This window comes from Rhea pennata, chromosome 1 (assembly GCF_028389875.1).
Source record: "Rhea pennata isolate bPtePen1 chromosome 1, bPtePen1.pri, whole genome shotgun sequence".
In the NCBI taxonomy this organism is placed as follows: Eukaryota; Metazoa; Chordata; class Aves; order Rheiformes; family Rheidae; genus Rhea; species Rhea pennata.
Window position 1 is genome coordinate 85,587,005 of NC_084663.1, and position 15,799 is coordinate 85,602,803.

The 15,799-nt window shown below is 43.3% G+C and overlaps 1 protein-coding gene across 1 annotated transcript in view; it reads right to left on the reverse strand.

The window, feature by feature from the left end:
• Positions 1–420: 420 nt before the first annotated feature.
• Positions 421–15,799, reverse strand: part of LOC134138033 (transient receptor potential cation channel subfamily V member 6-like) — a 32,333-nt gene continuing 16,954 nt past the window's right edge. The window contains exons 8-15 of the mRNA XM_062571227.1: positions 9,396–9,608; positions 8,991–9,077; positions 7,789–7,865; positions 7,291–7,456; positions 6,926–6,992; positions 3,049–3,317; positions 2,133–2,239; positions 421–694 (exon numbers count right to left, since the gene is read on the reverse strand). Of these exons, the coding sequence (XP_062427211.1) occupies positions 421–694; positions 2,133–2,239; positions 3,049–3,317; positions 6,926–6,992; positions 7,291–7,456; positions 7,789–7,865; positions 8,991–9,077; positions 9,396–9,608 (1,260 nt within the window). The remainder of the gene's footprint in view (positions 695–2,132; positions 2,240–3,048; positions 3,318–6,925; positions 6,993–7,290; positions 7,457–7,788; positions 7,866–8,990; positions 9,078–9,395; positions 9,609–15,799) is intronic.

Consider the following 15,799-nt stretch of genomic DNA (forward strand, 5'->3'; position numbering starts at 1 on the left):
TCAGTCAGCTCTCCTTGTTCTGAAAGCACTGGCATTCTGTGAGACTGAAGGGAGAGAATATGCCACATATAGCAGTCTGGGAGAAGACTTACTGATCGTCTCTTTGTAAATGGATGAAATCCCAGTGCTGGCTCCTTTTGTTCATTTCTTTAGAGCATCACAAACCACCACAGGCCTTATCTCAGCAAACTCACCAACTTGTTGCAAATATCAGTGCCACAACTGGGACACCTAAAAGGTAGGAAAGAGAAGACTGGATTCATATATCATGGCATAGATGCCATCAACCATTCATGATGCACCAGCAGAGTTCTTCCAGGCTGGCAGATACGTGTGGCATGCTGTACATGCTTGAACGTTTGGAAAAGACAACTGTTGTGGCAAAAATTATCTATGTTCTGGAGTAAAGAAAGAGGCTTCTTAGACATCATAGACCTCCTCTTCCATGGCATGATTGACCTCCCCGTGAAGTTGGTGGAAAGTGTTGTGCCTCAAGATGTCCCAGCCACGGTGAGAACTAGTCCTGGATGTGCTCCGTGACAATGATAGAGCAGAGAATTCTTTCTTGTGTAGGATATTCCTATCAATTTCCATCTTTTCCAAACCTTTGTCACAATTATCCCTATCCTGAGCCTTAAATGCATCTGTGTACCGCATCATCTTGTGTTTGTTGGGATCAACTCGGTCTTCTACTCTGTAGGAGAAGTACAAAGACATAAACTGAATGAAGTAGGAATGTGCCAGCTTATCAACAAAGATGATCAGCCACAAGAAGCTGTCCTCTCCCAAAGATCTACCTGCAGACTGAGACATTCAAGAATTATCAACTCAAAACCAGGAAACTGATGTTAAGAACAATCCTTTTAGTTTTCTTTCCTTCTCTAATACACGTTCTAATGCAAGTGGCCCCACCTTCTCAGTTGCTATCGCAGAGTTATCCTCGTGACTTCACTCCTGTTATTAGCTTCACTACCTTTATTGATTCCTTGGTTTTCTGTCTCTTTAAATCATTTCCTAGCCACATTTTGCCCTTTCCATTTTGCCAGCTGCAAGGTATTGACAGACTCAATCCATCTGACTCCGACTCCAGATCTATTTCCTTTGTCTATATATACATGTGTATTCATCTCTTTCCTTTTTTTTTTTTTGCCCTTCCTCCTCTTAGTTTATCCTCTCCACATCCACCAGCCCTTCTCTGAATTGCTCATATCTTGCCTTCTGAAATACTGTCCCACACTAAATTCAATGAACACATATGTGACTTGAGAGAACTAAATGACATTGCCACTCTTTTCTCCTAGCATCCAATTCAGAATTGGTGCTGGCATGATGCACTTGCAGAATTATATTCTGCGTCTTGGACTGAATGTGTTGCATACTGCTAACATCTTAAATTTGCTTGTTCTGCCCAGTAAACTTGCAAGAAAAACTCAAAAAATTTGCAAGCCTCATTTCTCTGCAAAAAGTCCTACTTCATGGAGCAACCACTCCCCCTTCTGGCTTTATCAGCAAAAGATGAAGCAGTGAGAAAAGACACATCCCCAGACAAGACTTACTCTTTTCTCACCTTAGTATAAATGTTGATGAAAATCAGAAATAGTGAGGAATCTCATGCTACCTAGACTATCGGTGGTTTGTTTATTATTTCAGGAAAGCCTAGATCTTTGCAAGGCACAATGCAGTTACTTGGCTCACAAAAGAAAGCAAGCTTCTATTTTTGACTCATTTCAACTTGGTTGCTGCTGACAGCCTTAGTGATTGTTTCTGACTCTGCCATTCCACACGTGCAATGAATAGGGACAGCCAACCAACCACAAAGATGTGAAGAAGTTTTGTAATACTTACTGTAAGGAGAGTGAAGGAAAAATTCAGGCCTTATAACCCATGCAGCTTCTAGGGACTGTCTCCTGAGACTACTAGATAAGAAAGTATCAACTGTTTTCACAAGGAATTACTTTGTGAGGGGATCAGCACTTGTCCACCATAGGCATAAACCAGACAAAGATCTGTATTCTGGAAAGGAAGGACACCAAACACTCCTCTCTGGGCCACTGAAGTGGCTCCTTCTTCACATCCATACACTGAATGCTTCTTCTGAGATCATTTCATACACACATCAGAAGGGGCCTCACCTGAGATACCATCGGTCCCCTAGCCCATAGTCCCGACCGCAGATTCCAGAGCGAGGCCAGAGACATCGTGGCAGTTTCCGCTCCAACATAACAGTAGTAGCAACAACCTTTACAATAAGAAAAGAGAGAAGAACTTGGATGAATGGGGGGAGAAAAAGATTCTCTCTCTTAAAAATAATTAGTTCTGCTACTACTGATCAGGTCCAAAGGTACTGAGGAAAAAACACAGAGCCTAAACCCGGTTTATTATGTGGCTATTCATTATTTTGATTCTAGCTATGCCACGATTTGAGGAAGCAGTGGTACGCTTAAAACACTGTTAAACATCTTTCCCTTTATACCTGGTGGTGAGGTGTGGGGTAATCAATTTACAAGCTAGAGAAAAGGACACTACTTACATCAGTATTATAGCCTTGACTAAAATTGAGGGTCTATTCACCATCATCAAAACTTCCTATTCTAGCCACACAATTGCAGCTAATCATTTGACTTATTGTTTTGTCTCAAAAAAATACTAGGAAGTGGGTTTATGATTCAATGCAGCAAAAGGCAGCATGAGCTTTCTGACCAAGAGAGGCAGGACAACTTCTCTTAATGAATCTAAAGACACAACTGAACTATTTGCAACCGTTGCTCTGCATTTTCTCACTTTGGAGTCAATCTCAGTGTGTCAGAGGAGGAGTCTTGCACTGAGACAGTTCAAACTGATAGAAAAGATGAAAGAAATTTGGGGGCTAACGCACAGAGCAGTAAAACAGAATCAAAAAGACATGGCTTACTGTGTTAGCCTGTGAGAAAAGGCCTGGCAAGGTGCAGGAAGAGTGGAGCAAGTAATTGGACAATCTAGTGCATATACCTTAGACAACCTTTCCCACACTTTTTTCAGAAAAAATCCATACCACGTGATCTAGGTTACCTGGGCTCTCCAGAGTTCATCCCGCTCATGGGCCACTCTCCAGTGGGTGTCACCCATCATGGCAATAAGCAAGTTGAGCATAAGGAGGGTGGCAATGATGGCAAAGGCAAAGTATACCACACTGTACATAAAGGGCAGGTCCACATCATAGTTTGCAGGGCCATCAATGATAGTCAGGAACAGCTCAAAGGTGGTGAACAAGGACATGGGGTAGTTGTAGAACTGGCCAAGGTTTTCGGGGTTCTCAGTCTGGAAGATGATGTAAAAAGCTAGTGGAGAGCAATGAGAAAAAAAGATAAAAATAGTTTAACAATGTGAATCATGTTTTAAGAGCAGCAACAAGGTCCTGTGAGAGATCTGACAACACAAGAAGGCCTGGGAAGGTAATGCATGTACTACGCTAGTGCAGTACTCAGCATACGATCATAGAATCGTAGAATCAGTAAGGTTGCAAGGCACCTCTGGAGATCATCTAGTCCAACCTCCCTGCTCAGCAGGGTCACCTAGGGCATGCTAGAAAGGGTTGCATCCAGGCAGGTTTTGAATATCTCCAGAGAAGGAGACTCCACAACCTCTCTGGGCAACCTGTTCCAGGGCTCTGTCACTCTCACAGTCAAGAAATTCCCTCTCACGTTCAGGTGGAACTTGCTGTGCTTCAATTTCTGCCCATTGCCTCTTGTCCTGTCACACAGGAGAACTGAAAAGAGTTTGTCCCCGTCCCTTTGACACCCTCCCTTCAGGTACTTACTTATAGACACTGATAAGATCCCCCCTCAGCCTTCTCTTCCCCAGGCTCAACAGGCCCAGCTCTCGCAGCCGTTCCTCATAGGGCACATGCTCCAGCCCTCTGATCATCTTCGTAGCCCTAGGCTGGACTTTCTGCAGTACCTCCATGGCTCTCTTGTACTGGGGAGCCCAGAACTGGACGCAGCACCCGAGATGAGGCCTCCCCAGGGCTGAGCAGAGGGGCAGGATCACCTCCCTAGACCTCCTGGCAACACTCTTCCTAATGGACCCCAGGATACCATTGGCCTTCTTGGCCACAAGGGCACATTACTGGCTCATGGTCAACTCATCATCCGCTAGCACTCCCAGGTCCCTCTCCGCAGTGCTGCTCCAGAGAAGGTCAGCCCACAGCTTGTACTGGTGCCTAGGGTTATTTTTCCCTAAGTGCAGGACTCTGCACTTGCCCTGGTTGAACCTAAGGAGGTTCCTCTCCACCCAACTCTCCAGCCTGTCCAGATCTCTCTGAATGGTGGCACAGCCCTCAGGAATATCAGCCACTCCTCCCTGGTTGGTATTATTGGCAAACTTGCTGAGGAGACACTCTGTCCCCTCATCCAGGTCAGTGATGAGTTAGCTGAGCAGGACTGGACACAGTACTGAGCCCTGGGGAACTCCTCTAGCTATAGGCCACTGACTAGACTCTGTGCCACTAAGCATAACCCTCTGAGCTCTGCCTTTCAGCCAGTTCTCCATCCACCTCACTGTCCACTCATCTAACCCACACTTCCTGAGCTTATTGAGGAGGATGTTAAATGAGATAATGTTGAAAGCCTTGCTGAAGTCAAGGTACACAATGTCCACTGCTCTACCCTCATCTACCTAGCCAGTCATTCCATCATAGAAGGCTATCAGATTGGTGAAGCAGGATTTCCCCTTGGTGAATCCATGCTGGCTCCCCCTGACAACCTTCTTTTCCTCCATATGTCTGGAGATGACATCCAGAAGGAGCTGTTCCATCACCTTTCCGGGGATGGAGGTGAGGCTGACTGGCCTATAGTTGCCTGGGTCCTCCTTCTTGCCCTGTTGGAAGACTGGAGTGACATTGGCTTTCTTCCAGTCCTCAGGCACCTCTCCTGTTCTCCACGACCTTTCAAAGATGATGGAGAGTGGCCTGGCAACAACATCTGCCAGCTCCCTCAGTACTCGTGGGTGCATCCCATCAAGGCCCATGGATTTGTGGATGTCTAGCCTGCTCCAAAGATGTCTAATCCCATCCTCCTCAACCAAAGGAAAATCTTCCTTTCTCCAGACTTTCTCTCTCATCTCCAGGCTCTGGGATTCCTGAGGACCAGTCTTAGCAGTAAAGACTGAAGCAAAGAAGGCATCCAGTAACTCTGCCTTCTCTGTATCCTTCATCGCCAGGGCCTCAACCCCTTTCAGCAGTTGGCCCACATTTTCCCTTGTCGTCCTCTTACTTCTGATGTATTTGAAGAATCCCTTCTTGTTATCCTTGACATCTCTTGCCAGTTTTAATTCCAAATGGGCCTTAGCCTTCCTCGCAGCATCTCTACATACTCTGACTGCATTCCTATAATTCTCCCAAGTAGCCTGTCTCCTCTTCCACATTCTGTGTACTTTCTTCTTCTGTCTGAATTTGGCCAAGAGCTCCTTGCTCACCCATGCAGGTCTCCTGCCCCTTTTGCTGCACTTCTTACTCATAGGGATGCACCACTCTTGAGCTTGGAGGAAGTGATGCTTGAACGCTAGTCAACTCTCACGGACCACCTTCCTCCTAGGGCCTTAACCCATGAGATTCCTCCAAGTAGATCCCTGAAGAGCCCAAAGTCCACTCTCCTGAAGTCCAGCGTTGCAATCCTGCTTGTTGCCTTATTTCTTTCCTGCAGGATCCTGAACTTCGCCATCTCATGGTCACTGCAGCCAAGGCTGCCCCCAACTTTCACATCTCTAACCAGTCCCTCTCTGTTAATAAGGACAAGGTCCAGCAGGACACCCTTCCTCATAGGCTGCTCCACCATTTGTGGCAGGAAGTTATCATCGATGCTCTGCAGGAGCCTCTTGGAGTGTTTGTTCCTTGCTCTGTAGTCCCTCCAGCAGATATCGGGCTGGCTGAAGTCTCCCATGAGCACCAGGGCCTGTGATCGTGAGGCTACTTCCAGCTGTTTGTAGAAGGCCTCATTGACTTTCTCTTCCTGGTCAGGGGGCCTGTAGTAGACACCCACAACAGTGTCCCACCTGTTAGCCTGCCCTTTGATCTTTACCCATGAACACTCAACTGCCTCCTCCTCCACCATCCCTAGGCAGAGCTCAATGCATTCCAGTTGCTCTCTCACATAAAGAGCAACTCCACCACCTTGCCTTCTTGGCCTGTCTTTCCTAAAAAGCACATAGCCATCCATGACAGCATTCCAGTCAGGTGAGCTATCCCACCATATCTCTGTGACTGCAATACGATCATGGCCCTGCAATCGCACACAGATCTCCAGTTCCTCCTGTTTGTTCCCCATGCTGCATGCATTGGTATACATGCATTTCAAAGAGGTAGTCATGACTGTAGGTTTCCCAGGAAGGGCGTATGGGGGTCCCCCATAGCCGTGTCCCAAGCACACATCCCCAGTTGAATGCACTCGTTGGAGGCCCCCCAACCCAACTTGTGTTTTGTTGTCTACCCTGTCTCTATGACAGCCCACCTCTCCCTTCCTACCTAGTTTAAAGCCCTCTTTACTAGGCTGGCCAGCCTATCTCTGACTAGGGTCACTGGTCATCGTTATAAAACAACTCAGAATTATTTTGATTATCTATCTGTACTAAAAAAAAAACAAAGAAACAAAGAAACAAAAAAAAATCTTTTCTTCTTCATGGATAGAATAGTTACATGTATTAATGCTGTTTATCAAAGACAAGTATAATAAATGCAGTATGTTTTTAAACCTTGACTTACATATATTGGCATTATCTGTGTTGTCCTAACTTTTATTATCCTAGAAAGAGCAAGAGTTGATGACCAAACCTATCTGAACAGAAAGCAATGCTGGGAAAGACATCAGGCTGAAAGAAATAGAAACTATACATCATCACTCCCTTTTCCAGCTAACTGAGATAACATAACCCAGTTTTTCTTTTTTAGACTCACCTGATGCAAAGCCCAGTATCACCACAGCCATGAGCCAGCAAAATCGCATAAGATCACCAAATATCATCTGTAGAGCAAAAACAGCACTACCATAAGGTCCAACTGTCCCACCAAGCCACCATGCAACTGTATTTAAAACATTTTCCAGATTCTAAGGTCAAAGGTGGGTGAAAGGAAGCTTCTGCATTTTATGCATCCCTCTACTTCCTTTACTAAGGAATGTGAAAATCCCAAACCTGTCATGCAGACAAGAACTTGACCCTTTTCCATTAATTCAAATCCTAAAAGAGAAAGAGTATTTTTCGATTTCTCCCTATCTGGAAAATGGTGTCAGGATGTGTATAACAAGCCCTTGTTTCTTATACCTTCTGGATCATGATGGTAAAGGGTCCCAGCATCTGGAAGCCTCGCGCGAAGTACATAACATTGCACCATCCTAATACCAGGGCAAAGGACATGGGCACCACCTCTCCAGTCATGCTGGTTAGACGCATCACCATGGTTACTAGAATCATGCAAGCATATGTGATACTGCAAATGAAAAACAGACAGTGAATGAAATTCAGTAAAGGAATCTTAGTCTCCTGTTTCTTTTCTTTCTAAAAATTCCAAGACAGGCACATACTGTCACTAGTCCCATAGGCAAAGGAGAGTTACGTAGAGACTTATCAGTTTGCTCAACTCTACCTGCCAAATTGTCTAGTTTCTTACACACCATTTGAGTCAGTAAAAGAAAGAAATCAAAAAAAGGAATATTCTAAAACAACAGAGGAAGTGATTCATCTGGCAAAAGATAGCAGAGGGGATAGTGAGATAGCAGAGGGGACAATATATTTATTAGACTTAACAGATGGTATACTTACATAATTATGTGGAAAGGGCCTCCTAAGATGGTTTGTCCAAAGTATTTTGCTGCTCCAACTCTAAGGATATCTGGGATCTAAGAGAGACAGCTTATTGACTTTAGGACTCAGATGGAGTTCATTATAATATTAATTATACTGGTAATCCCTAATAGTCACATGGTCTTGGAGCAAGCCACAACTGCTTTGTTTGCTTGTTCATAGTTTTTATATTTTGTATTATATTCCTTTAAAAAAAGAGTGATCGAGTCAGGTTGTCCCCTCTAGATGAGGTAGAGATTGCTCTTTTCTTGGAAAATCTGAGAATGCTCAGGCAGGTTGAGAGACTTCTGGATGAGGCAGAGAGATGTTGTGGCACAGAGCTGTAAGCCTGAAGTTCCTATAAGCTACTGAGTAGAAAAGAGAGTGGACAGGCATCTCAGCCTCAGAAGTGACAAAAAGACCTTCTTAGGGACCAGAGAAATTTGCTATAACTCAGATTCACTGTGTAAGTTGTAGTGTAGTCCCAGAGTCCACCAAATAAGCTGTCTATCATTTGTTTTACAAATGTCTTTGTCATTTGTTTTACCCCATTTCAAAAGTTCAGTCTTGAATTCATATTATAATAAAGCAAAGGAGGGTGGGTGTGTGTGTGTGTGTGTGTGTGTGTGTGTGTGTGTGTGTGTGTGTATGTCTATGTGTGTTTTAATATAAAGAACTCCTTCTCTTTTATGGGGAGAGTTCACAGTAAAGAGAACACCTCGGCAGGTCCATCTCAGAATTCTGGTTGAGTGAGGGTGCTGTCAAAGGTCCATACAATTACTGATCTCCAGTTAAAGATAAATTTTCCTTTGCACATACAGAAATCACTTCACCAAGCGCCCCTAAACAGATGAGTACCGCAAGTCTCTCATGCAGCTGCTGAGGTTCAGTTGGAACCACAGATGAAAGGGAACTGTGGCATTACTGTGTACATAGTATTTGATAATGGGATCAGTCCTTCTAATTGTTTCTTTGGCACCTGGAATCTTACTAATAAACTGTCACAAGCTCTGTTTCATGAAAAGATGTTGTTGTCGGTCCTGGTTGCCATAGGTGTATATTGAAGCACGTAGACTCAGTAAATAACCCCTGCCAAGTCCTACATACAAACTAGTATTTGTCCAGTAAGTCAGACCTGTCTTGAATAAACTCAAGACTGTGTAGCTCACTGTCTCTCTTACCTCAAGGATCAAAATTACTACAGCGCCTATGACTGTGATCAGCTCCCCCACCAGCCTCAGCTCATCCTCATATGTCAAATATGATTCCTAAAAGAAAAAAAAAAAAAAAAAGGAGAGGGGAATCAAAGGAAAAAAAAAGGGGGGGGGGGGGTTGGGGGAAAAGAAGGTCTGCTGCTGATGTAAGAAACGTGCCAAGGCCTGAAGAGGCTACAGATACCAGCCCAACTGAGTACCGAGAACAGAGAACAGAGTATACCCAGAGTTCCTCACTGACCAAGGTGAGAAGAGAAAAGGAGGACAGCTGCTGTAGCTGGGAGTTGTGTAGTATTTGAACTTTTCAGTTGAGTAGCTTAGATTAGAATTACTGAGTTCTGCCTATGGGGTCATGACTCCTACAGACAGTACCTGCAGCATTTTCTGGATATAGATAGTATTGTCTCTACTGCTTGTTTTGTTGTCTGTTCGGGGTTTCAGTGGTCGGTAGACGCAGCACATAGTGAAGCAGACCATGTAGAGCACATAGAATAAAGCCAGGAAACAGAAATAGGGTCGTCCATACATATTCCACTTCAGGCTCACCAGTTCCTTCACAGGTGTTAGATCTAAGATCTGGCGGGCCTGCAGAAGATAAAAAAAAAAAAAAAAAAAAAAAAAAAAAAAAAAAAAGACAGAAAAAAAGGAGTTATTTGCCATAAGGGAACTTGTCTATAAGCATCGTTCACACTGTGGGACAACGTTAGAAAATCCTTCTTGCCTATTCTCTTCAGCATTAAGTAGCTGAATTTATTATGTGAAAATTACAATGCTCAAGTCAGTTTGGATTAGCTCAGGTTGCCAGTAAATAGTGTTAGGAAAAGAAAAATATACCCTGAAGTGAATGGCTTTTGAGTACAAGTTGGAAGTGCAAGAGAAGCACGTCAAATACCAGAATAACTTTGTTTTCTCTGCAGGCATGCATGCATATAAACATTTTAGCAGTATCTCCCTGTGAACTTTGGGGATTCCAATGTATACAAAATTACTCTACTTCATGAATTGTCTTTTATAGTAATTGGAATCAATTTTGAAGAATATTTTATGTTAAGCAAGACAGCACAATGCCCCTTACAGCAGACAGGTACTCTGTGCAAAATATACACCATTATTAAAACAGAATTGAAAATAGGATCATTTGAATTCTATTTCAAGGGGTTTAAACTAGATAGGTTGGAGGAAGGAGGGAGGTATAAAGACAGGGTTGTCAACAAAAAACAACTCAAGTCAGGAGGCTTTCAGTGAGTCCTTTCAGCCAGGGATATGCATATGAGACATGGCTATGGGGGATCCCTTTGCACCCATCCTGGGAAGCCTGCATGCACAACAACCTCTCTGAAATGCAAGTACACCAATGCATGCAGCATGGGGAATAAACAAGAGGAACTGGAGATCTGTATGCGGTTGCAGGGCTGTGATCTCATTGCAATTAAAAACACATGGTGGGATAGCTTGCGTGACTAGAATGTTGTCGAGGATGGCTATGTGCTTTTTAAGAAAGACAGGCTAGGAAGGAAAGGAGGTGGAGTTGCTCTTTATATGAAAGAGCAACTGGAATGCATCAAGCTCTGGCTATGGGTAGATGAAGAGCAAGTCGAGAGTTTATAGGTGAGGATTAAACGCTGACATGGGGGACACTGTTGTGGGTGTCTACTACAGGCCCCCTGACCAGGAAGAGAAAGTCAATGAGGCCTTCTACAAACAGCTGGAAGTAGCCTCACGATCACAGGCCCTGGTGCTCATGGGAGACTTCAGCCAGCCCGATATCTGCTGGAGGGACTACAGAGCAAGGAACAAACACTCCAAGAGGCTCCTGCAGAGCATCGATGATAACTTCCTGCCACAAATGGTGGAGCAGCCTATGAGGAAGGGTGTCCTGCTGGACCTTGTCCTTACTAACAGAGAGGGACTGGTTAGAGATGTGAAAGTTGGATCTACTTGGAGGAATCTCATGGGTTAAGGCCCTAGGAGGAAGGTGGTCCGTGAGAGTTGACTAGCGTTCAAGCATCACTTCCTCCAAGCTCAAGAGTGGTGCATCCCTATGAGTAAGAAGTGCAGCAAAAGGGGCAGGAGACCTGCATGGGTGAGCAAGGAGCTCTTGGCCAAATTCAGACAGAAGAAGAAAGTACACAGAATGTGGAAGAGGAGACAGGCTACTTGGGAGAATTATAGGAATGCAGTCAGAGTATGTAGAGATGCTGCGAGGAAGGCTAAGGCCCATTTGGAATTAAAACTGGCAAGAGATGTCAAGGATAACAAGAAGGGATTCTTCAAATACATCAGAAGTAAGAGGACGACAAGGGAAAATGTGGGCCAACTGCTGAAAGGGGTTGAGGCCCTGGCGATGAAGGATACAGAGAAGGCAGAGTTACTGGATGCCTTCTTTGCTTCAGTCTTTACTGCTAAGACTGGTCCTCAGGAATCCCAGAGCCTGGAGATGAGAGAGAAAGTCTGGAGAAAGGAAGATTTTCCTTTGGTTGAGGAGGATGGGATTAGACATCTTTGGAGCAGGCTAGACATCCACAAATCCATGGGCCTTGATGGGATGCACCCACGAGTACTGAGGGAGCTGGCAGATGTTGTTGCCAGGCCACTCTCCATCATCTTTGAAAGGTCGTGGAGAACAGGAGAGGTGCCTGAGGACTGGAAGAAAGCCAATGTCACTCCAGTCTTCCAACAGGGCAAGAAGGAGGACCCAGGCAACTATAGGCCAGTCAGCCTCACCTCCATCCCCGGAAAGGTGATGGAACAGCTCCTTCTGGATGTCATCTCCAGACATATGGAGGAAAAGAAGGTTGTCAGGGGGAGCCAGCATGGATTCACCAAGGGGAAATCCTGCTTCACCAATCTGATAGCCTTCTATGATGGAATGACTGGCTAGGTAGATGAGGGTAGAGCAGTGGACATTGTGTACCTTGACTTCAGCAAGGCTTTCAACATTATCTCATTTAACATCCTCCTCAATAAGCTCAGGAAGTGTGGGTTAGATGAGTGGACAGTGAGGTGGATGGAGAACTGGCTGAAAGGCAGAGCTCAGAGGGTTATGCTTAGTGGCACAGAGTCTAGTCAGTGGCCTATAGCTAGAGGAGTTCCCCAGGGCTCAGTACTGTGTCCAGTCCTGCTCAGCTAACTCATCACTGACCTGGATGAGGGGACAGAGTGTCTCCTCAGCAAGTTTGCCAATAATACCAACCAGGGAGGAGTGGCTGATATTCCTGAGGGCTGTGCCACCATTCAGAGAGATCTGGACAGGCTGGAGAGTTGGGTGGAGAGGAACCTCCTTAGGTTCAACCAGGGCAAGTGCACATCCGCCTCTCCTCATCCCTGGTGAGGCTACATCTGGAGTATTGCATCTAGTTCTGGGCTCCCCAGTACGTGAGAGCCATGGAGCTACTGCAGAGAGTGCAGCATAGGGCTACAAAGGCGATCAGAGGACTAAAACATCTCTGCTACAAGGATAAGCTACGAGAGCTGGGCCTGTTGAGCCTGGAAAAGAGAAGAATGAAGAGGGGATCTTGTCAATGTCTATAAATATCTCAAGGGAGGGTGTCAAGGGAATGGCACTGGAATCTTTTCAGTGGTGCCAAGTGACAGGACAAGAGGCAAGGGACACAAAATGAAACACAGGAAGTTCCATCTCAATATGAGGAGGAACTTCTTTCCTGTGAGAGTGAGAGTACACTGGAACAGGTTGCCCAGAGAGGTTGTGGTCTCTGGAGATATTCAGAACCCACCTGGACTTGATCCTGTCTAACATGCTCTAGGTGACCCTGCTTGAGCAGGAGAGTTGGACTAGATGACCTCCATACTTTCCTTCCAACCTTACCCATTCTGTGATTCTATGATTTCCAGCTGCAGAACAAAGTTGCTGAGCAATCTTATGGAATTCACTTACCTTTTTTTTTTCTTTCAAAATTCAAGTTCTTCATGTATACATCTAAATTAGCAACAATTTCAACAGCTATTTCTATCAGCTTCAATAGCAATTGTGGAAATCCTTAATTTCTTGGAAACATATCAAAAGCTCCTTTACATCATTAGCCCTCATTGAAAAACTGATTCTGATATTACCTCAGCTTAGTGGACAGCTGAGAGAATTTGGAAAGGTTTCCAGAGCTGCTTGATTTCCATCTGAAGGCAACATCTTAATGGTGTGGCCTGGATTTTCAAATTTTCACCATTCAGCTTTGACAATGATAAAAAATGCAGTATACCCCCAGTGACACATACTGTGAGAAGATGCAGGCTCTTCAGCTTACTTCTTCTAAATTATTTATATCAAATTTGAAGTTTCAGTCCTTCTCTTTAAAATCTCAGTGGTCTAGACCACATATATTTCCAGGAATAAAAAGAAGCTTCAGGTGGTATGGTAAATCTTGTGAGATATGAAAAATAACACACTACTGCATACATTAAGGTTGTATTTCTGTCAAAGACATGCATATATGCATACATACTGTGTACCTGAAATTTATATACAAACAAAAAGCTTCATCAGATAAGTTAAGACCATCATTTTAGAAGTGACAGAGAGGGTCTTTAAAAAGTAAGATCAGTGGAGTTGTGAGCACAGGAGGGAAACATTTCTCTCCCATCATACACTTCCATTTAAAACACAAAAGGAATCCAGAAATGTTCTTAAATGTCCTCATGGTTGTTTGGGTTAATTTATACACATGCACACAAAGGACAGAGAAAACCCATGGAGATGTTTTAAAATTAATAATTCAATTCTGTTTCTCTGTAAGTGTATTTATTTGCAGCTATGATAATTCTGATGATAAGTATAAAATGTGGAAAGCTCAACACCACTCTGCTATTTTTAGTTGTGTTTCCTAGGACAAGATGAAATTGTGGCTGCATTGGTAAGGCATCTCTTCCCAGGAGCAGTATGCAAATATTTCTTTAAATAAAATATGTCACTGGCTGCAATATAAACATTTTTATAAAAATATTTGCAGAGAAAATGTTTTCTGTTTTGAGAAAAGATCTCATCTGTACTCTTTTTGAGGGAGTACTTATCAATGTGATCATATCATGTGTTTGGAGAGATAACTAATTAAACATTAGAAATGTATGCAAGTTATGTGAAAGTTGTATATTTTGGACTGGATTTGTCCCCTGGATTTGTAATGTACAGAGTTAAACTTAATGCAACTATCTCAGCTTGTTCTAAGTTTAAAAACTGCAATTTCTGTTTCAAGACCTGAAATTCAACATGAATGCCCAAAAGCTTGTTTGATTTTTACATCTCTGTCAACTTGTATAATAAATGTCACTACTTCTTCCTACCAAATTTCCTTCATATATGTCCTTAGACCATCACTACTATAAACAATACAATCACAGAACCTTAGGTGACTAAATGAGGTACCTGAATTAGTGATGTGGTTATCCTAAGCTTTCCTTCTTTGTAGATATTAGGGCCCTACAGATCACCTGCAGCTCCCCATCAACAATATGTGAAACTGAGGGTACCTGTACCTGTGTTTAAGCACATCTGTTGGTGACAAAAAAAGAGATGAGATCAACCTCGGTCAAGTGCGTTTCTTTAGTTTAAGTTGTCCAATGTGAACACACAATATTTTGTGCAAAAAAGTAACCACTTCCAAGCCCACCCACAAACAGATGCTCTACTTAGTAAACCGCTCTATGAAGAAAGAATGAACTACATGGGAAAGATACTAGTTTTAGTATATAATGCACTATTGGTATCTATTCAACACTGTAGTGACAAGAGTACTATGATAATGTGAATAAAATGGAAGAGAGAATAAAAGAGTCTTTTCATACTGAGTTATTTTGAAAACATTGGACCATGATTCGCTAGTGGTCACAAACCACACAGAGTTCCATGAACAGGAAGTAAGTACCACAGAAGTGAAAATACTATTTTCAAAGTTGATAAATAATACTGACTCAAGTTATCATGGCTGCCAAGATCTAGTGTTGTTGAAGAACTAGATCTCTATTTTAGAATCAAATAGATCACCGTAAGGTATTTTCAAAGCCACATTTTATTTTCATTCAGTTCTGAACCTTATTCTGTTAAAGTGGAAGTAAAAGAAAGATATTTTGCCTAGCTGAGCCTGCAAGTCCAGAAAGCCTAACTTGGAGTCTTCTGATACTCTTCTGTCAGTTCTTTAGGGCAATGTAGGGTACATTCCTAATCTGGAAGGTAACAATTTAGCTCAACTTAAGTTATAATTGTGCAGGTTTCTTGCAGCTAAAGGATTATTCTGTGGCCTTTTGTCTGGCTTCCCTGTGTGTGAATGCAGTTCCCACTGATGTAAGTAGAATAGGCAAACACTTAAGGTCCAGAAACAGATCCATGGCTACCGTGTTTATGGAGGATCAAAGTTTGCTTTGTAGGTCAAGGAGCTCAGTATACTTAACAAATAGTCAGAACCAGCTGGATTGAGCTACTTTAGGATCATCAGTGTTATTTCATTTGCAGGTCTTTACCTATAAAAAAGGGAAGAATTTATTCGGCTATTCTAAGAGAACATATGCAGGCTTCACAAGACACATGACAAAACCATTTCAAATGTTTATCAGAGAAATGGTAATTGCTATTATCAGCAACTTTTATCCTCAAAAAGTTATCAGAACTCAGGCTAATTTTCAATAAACTAGATATAGCTGTCACCCTTTTACAGAAAAGGCCTCATTGACATTTGGTGCTCAGCTGGCATCTTCAGCCAAGATTCTTGGAAAAATAGCTATTTCCTAATGTACGATTTAGGGGACCATTGCAAGGAGCAAGAAGGGGAAGT